Genomic DNA, 6,000 nt, shown 5'->3' with positions numbered 1-6,000 from the left:
CACGTGAAATAAAAATGCCGAAAACGTTGCACGAAAATAACCCTTTACCACCCTCAGTAAGCGGGATCCATCAGAACCCCAAATGAGACCCCGACTGAACTAGTACACATTTTTATATATGGTCCAGCTGAGGGTCACCTCCAGTTTCGTCTCATGCTATTTTTGGAATAAAAAAATATATATTTTAATTTATTTCATTCTAACCTCTATTTTTGAGGAGTACATCGTGAAAAAAAATTTATGACGTCACATGACGAAATTATGCCTGTGAGCTGATAGACAAATGATCACAAATATCATTTACGATACGAAAAGACCTATACAAATCCTTGCCGGCATATTACATGTATCCAAAATTAGATTCGACTAGTATGATCATGTGATATTGGACAACTTTGACCTTTGACGTCATTCATGACACGGAAGTATTCTCTATGAATGAATTATTGCACGGTTAATAGGTTTTCCAATACGTATACAATATAGTGCAACTTTAGTTTTCAGTGATACTAGTGTTTCAAATTTAACAATAATAATTTAGGATTATTTCTATTTTATTCTATTATTTTTGAGAAGAAAAGATATTTTCTAGATATTGATATTGATTGTTGGTACTAATTTGTTGGAACGATAAGCGACGGATTGTATTCTTACGCTGGGATCCGCCATCTTGAACAGTAAAAGACACTACGGTCAGCCAGAGAAGTACCGGTGAACCGGTCAATATTCCTTTTTATTACATTTCGTGAAGCAAAAGTTTAACCAGGACTGGTTGGATATTAAAATGACACAACAGCTGCCCATCCGATTCCAGGAGCATTTGCAGGTGCGTAAATAAACGCTAGCCGTACCGGTAACATGCTGAACTCACGCCCCTCGTCAAGACGATAATTAACTATTTTGACAGCTATTTTTATGTTATTGTTTACATTTATCATTGTGAAAGATACATCTATTAAGAAACCTGCGTTGTGTATCTAAATATCATGTATGCACCCTTTCTTTTTAAAAATAAGAGCATTTTAGCAGTTGATGATTTGGCACGAAAAAACCGGAAATAAACTTGTTTTTTTACCGTCATAAGTCACCTTTTTATGCAAAGACAACTCTTGTTCATGAATTCAATAAATTTCTTATTTACATTTTGTACAAAAGCTTGTGGAAGTTTTTGCTTTACTACAGATCTATTGACTGTAAAACAAGTGCTACTCGGAACGCCCCCTAACCAGAACTTCACCATGATTTCAAAATGTTACTAGTATGAGTCATTCATATCATTTACGTATGTTCCAAATTTCTAATTTGTAACAAGCCAACCCTATTTTAAAGTTTTAAGACTTGAGAACTGTTGACAGTTATTCTTACAAGTAATCAACAGATTGGGAGGGGATCTACATGTACATTTTGTAAATAAATGTTCTTTATATTAAACCTCAATAACTTCATTGTTTTAGACTGCAACATTCAATGTAAACTTTGAAACATTTTATCAACAAAATGTACAATCATTTATCAGAAGGACACACAATATGTTCATTTGTTGAAAAGTAAAGAAATCAAGGGTAGATATGGAAACCTGTATTATGTCAGTGTTGAGGTTGCTGGTCCTTCCTTCCACCTTTTGCTTCCACTACTTCTAAACTGCTTGTAAGGTTTTTGTGACACTTTCCTGGATCTTACTTGAATGAGTTAGTTTTGTACCTAAATAATTTCATGACAGATTTTGGGGTTTAATTTGGCATGACATGGGAATTTTTTATCATCACTGTTAGTGCACACTTGCATTAATTTGTTTCATTGTACATAGGTGGTTTCCGATCCTGGATCCCGCTTACTGTTTTTTCAGATTCCCGTATCCCGCTTACACTATGTATGTAAGCAATTCTCATTTTTTGTCATTTCCCGGGTCCCGCAAGACCTCATTTCCCGTTTTCACGCCACAATAATTTGATCTTCACGTGTCACGCTTACAAAAAATCTGCAATCCTGCGTCAGGCTGAGACACCAATGAGACCCACTACATGTACTATATATATATATACTGTACAATGTGCACACAGTTACATGTTGGCCCTGCGTCCGTTCGCCATAGAGTCCCTATGCCCTTGATTTTTCCTCTCTCGTTTTATAAAAAAAAAATATCAATATTAAGGATAACAAACATGTTAAAGCTTTATTAACTTCAGATTTTTATATGGAGCAGAGCTCCAGATGAGAATTCACAAATTGGGGTCTTTACCCCACCAAGCTCCTTTATGTATTGGGTTTTTTATTAACAAGATATTGAATGTGTGTGTTCACTCATCAACTCAAATGAAATAAATATATACTCTTGAATTATAATAAACAATTTGTTTGTCTTATTTTATTTACATAAATCTGGATTTACTTGTCCTTTATCAGAACTTTTGGTTTCTGATGCTGACTTCATGTAAGTAATTTAAGCATGCGATCCCGTGCGTTCAAGCAGCGCTTCCTGACAACACTAGCTCAGTCTTGTTATCATCATAATCCTCTCAAAAAGAAACTCAAACATGTTGAAGGCCGTACTTTAACCTATAATGGTTTAATTTTTAAATTGTTATTTGGATGGAGAGTTGTCTCATTGGCACTCACACCACATGTACATCTTCCTATATCTATTGAACAGCTTATATTAAATATTTTTACCGGAAATTTACTTTCTTTTTAATTCATTGCTAAGTGTTATGTTCAATCCCGAAAAGTATGAAAAGAATTATGACGCAATGGCTAACGATAATTGGATAAAGGCAGAGAAGATCGAAATGTTTTCATCACCACTTGTACCTTTAACAACGCTCTATTTTTAGAACGAAAGGACATTTGCGATTTTCACTATTACATAAATAGATTTACGCGACGACTATGTAATAGATAAGGGTAAATAACGCATACCACAGCGACTTAAAGCGTTAAGAACTCTGACATGGTTTTGACAAATTATTGGGTTTTCCTTTGCATGAATTGGGTTTTGAACGCAGCAATGAACACTTGCATTGGGTGTTCGATTTTTTTTATTGCGTAATCACGCAAATACGCAGGTTATCTGGAGCTCTGATGGAGGAAAGGAAAACCGACATTACTATAGAGTCCCTGAAGTGGATACTTCAGGTGTTCAGGGTTGTTATAATAAAGGACATAAAATGTAGAAAGTCTTATAACATAAACACTTTAGGGACCCTGCAGAAAATTTGTTAATCTACATGTTTTGGTGCTGACCACTGCACTGCTTTTTTTTACGTTAGTCCTCTGGACCCCCTCCCCCCTATAGCTAGCCTTCACAAAACTGGTCACAGCCTCTTGGTAGACAGGACCAATGGTTTTCCCAAACTCTGCATTGTTTGTCTGTTGTCTGCATAAGGTGGGAATTTTTAAGTTAAGGTAACACGATACCGAATGACGTTACGCCACGAGTTATCGTTCCTGACGTTATCGAAAAACGTTCACACATTCAAGCCAATGCATCAGGTTTTGCAATCACAAAGTGATAAAATTATAAAACAAATATTGGGTATTTATATGACATTTTTAATGGTAACTTTTTCTGGATACTTGATGGAGTATAAAAGGAAAATAGTTCCGGACGGAAACGATTACTGTACGGAGTTTGACTAATGTCCTGAAAATCTGACAATGTCCTGACAGAAATGAAAATGCTAAATACTTTTTTTTATTATTGGAAGTATGAACTTGAAATTTGGAACCAAGCAAGATGAGAACTTATATTTAATAAATAAAAGGAAAAAAGGGAAAAACATATTTATAAGAGTTAGAAAACTTGACCTGACCAAATTGACTTTGAAATTTCTTATATCCTGACAGCTATGAACCAGCGATTTTTTTTTTATTATAAACAGGATAGACAAACTCAATACCATGGCAGATTAAAACATTTAATACAATAAACGAAAAAAAAAGATAACTTGACCTGACCATCTTCATCTTTCCCGTGACTAATGTCCTGACCGATGTCAATTCGGTTTATAACTTTTTTTCTTTTAAGGATCGACTTCAAATTTGATGTCAAGGAATATTCTGACATAAAATATAGAGATATAAGAAACGGATCATTTAAAAAATAATAATTAAAGAGTTAGAAAACTTGACCTTACCAACATCGACTCTGCCCAGACTTATGGCCTGACCGATGAAGAAAATGTTAATAACTCTTTTTGTTATTGCTTATTGTTAATCTTTAAAATTGCATTACTTTACTTTTAAATATTCTGTTTCTTTAAATTTTAAGCATCTGAACGATTTATCTACATATAATAGACTGAGCTTTATCACAAGTCTTTACTCTTGGTATAATAATAAATACTTTTTCATGATTAACGCCTTATTCCCATGAAATTTTGTTTTGAAAGTAGAAATCTAATCTATAGAAACTTAGGATGATGTGTAAAAAACACGGGGAATTGTAGGTACATCTATTAATTTATGTTAAAATGGTCGTTAAAAAAACCGCTTGGGCAAAATGGAAAAAGGAAATTTATCTGGATGAGAATACGGATAGAATTAGGCGATAATGCACAATACAAGCAGACTTTGCAACTCATACAAACACAATGTGTTTGTATGGAATGTTAAGAAAGTGGTTTACTTGGTTATTTTGCCGAATATCTTTCTCTATGTTCCAGTATAAAAAGTCTCTGAAATTCATTGTTCTGTACAGAGTAAATCAGATATAGTTTCGGAAATATTTTGAAACATAAAGTGCGAGATTTGTAATCCTATAGACCATGTCTACACATAATAGACAGCAACATCGGAATGAAGCTTGAAAAAGTTAACGTAGGCTGAAAAATACATGGGAACTTAATTCGGCAAAAATAAAATGAAAAAAGCAGGTCCTGTTACAGTCTGATTAAAGCCATCCCCAAGTTGCCACTTGCACCTATAAACGCAAGACTGGCTATAGTCAGATTGGTTTCGTTACAAGTTTTTTTCTCTCCAAATTTACAATCAAACGACTGACTAATTATTATTCAAACGGAAAAAAGAGACTGAAATAGCTAGATCTTGAAATCCTTTACATTTTATTTTCGTGTTAATTACGCTTGCATGGGTATTTGGTGGTAGTGTGCTTTTTTTGTGTGTGATTTGAGGTGGAAATAATGTACATGTACAAGTTCGGAGACAGCACGACTGAACGAGAATTAACATAGTTGCCTTTTTAGGCCCTGAGGGACATATTGCTCAAATACTTAGGCAGCAAGTCGAAAACATTTTTTTCTTTCAATTTTAGCATCACATATAGTTGCAGCTCAGGGTGAAACAAACACTTTGTATTTTCTCCAAAAACTGGAAACAAAAAACTTGTTTTTCCAAAAAAAAACATAGCCCCCCCCTCTCAAATGGTTGCTGCCTTATCGTCGGGAAAAGCCCGAGGAGTTTTACAATATTAAAAGGAGTTTTTAGAACAAACATGCAACTTCCATGTAGATCTATATACATGTAAAAAAAGAACTATGCATTTTTTTCTGTGGATAAATATACTATCCATGTATAAAAAAATCATATACATGTATGCATATTGTAATACTAGTATAAAATGTACTAGCATGAGCTTTAGAAACACGATGGAAAGCGAGACTCGCCGAGCTTTCAACATGTTTTCGTAGCGAGTGCAAAAACCTTTTATAATTCTGACAATGTATATTGCACATAATTTTATATTTTGTTTATATCCTACAATTTACACCCCAAGGCCGTAGGTGAATAGGGATAAAAATATGGTCACTTGGTCTTCTTCTGACCGGCAGTAAAATGCTTCCAAAGTGAGGCGTCCGTTTGGCTGTGCGGGATGTATTATTTATTGTTTACTGCGTCTGGAACATGCATTAAATATTAGCCACGGGACGTAAAGTTACCAGCAATCAATCCTACAATTCAAAATCGCCACTTGAAACTAATAGAGCACGCAGCATCATATTGTTTCACCCGTGTAAATTCGACCGTCAATCCCACACTTGATAG

General features: G+C 34.5%; 1 protein-coding gene across 2 annotated transcripts in view; it reads left to right on the top strand.

Annotated features, from left to right (window-relative positions):
• The first annotated feature begins 630 nt into the window (after nt 1-630).
• LOC134681027 (clathrin heavy chain 1) overlaps nt 631-6,000 on the top strand; it is a 41,507-nt gene continuing 36,137 nt past the window's right edge. For both annotated transcript variants that reach the window (XM_063540401.1, XM_063540400.1), the window contains exon 1: nt 631-826. In XM_063540401.1, coding sequence (XP_063396471.1) covers nt 785-826 — 42 coding nt within the window. In that variant the 5' untranslated portion in view covers nt 631-784. The remainder of the gene's footprint in view (nt 827-6,000) is intronic.

This window comes from Mytilus trossulus, chromosome 8 (assembly GCF_036588685.1).
Source record: "Mytilus trossulus isolate FHL-02 chromosome 8, PNRI_Mtr1.1.1.hap1, whole genome shotgun sequence".
NCBI lineage: Eukaryota > Metazoa > Mollusca > Bivalvia > Mytilida > Mytilidae > Mytilus > Mytilus trossulus.
The sequence above is the reverse complement of the archived record's forward strand: the minus strand, read 5'-3'. Positions and strand labels throughout refer to the sequence as shown.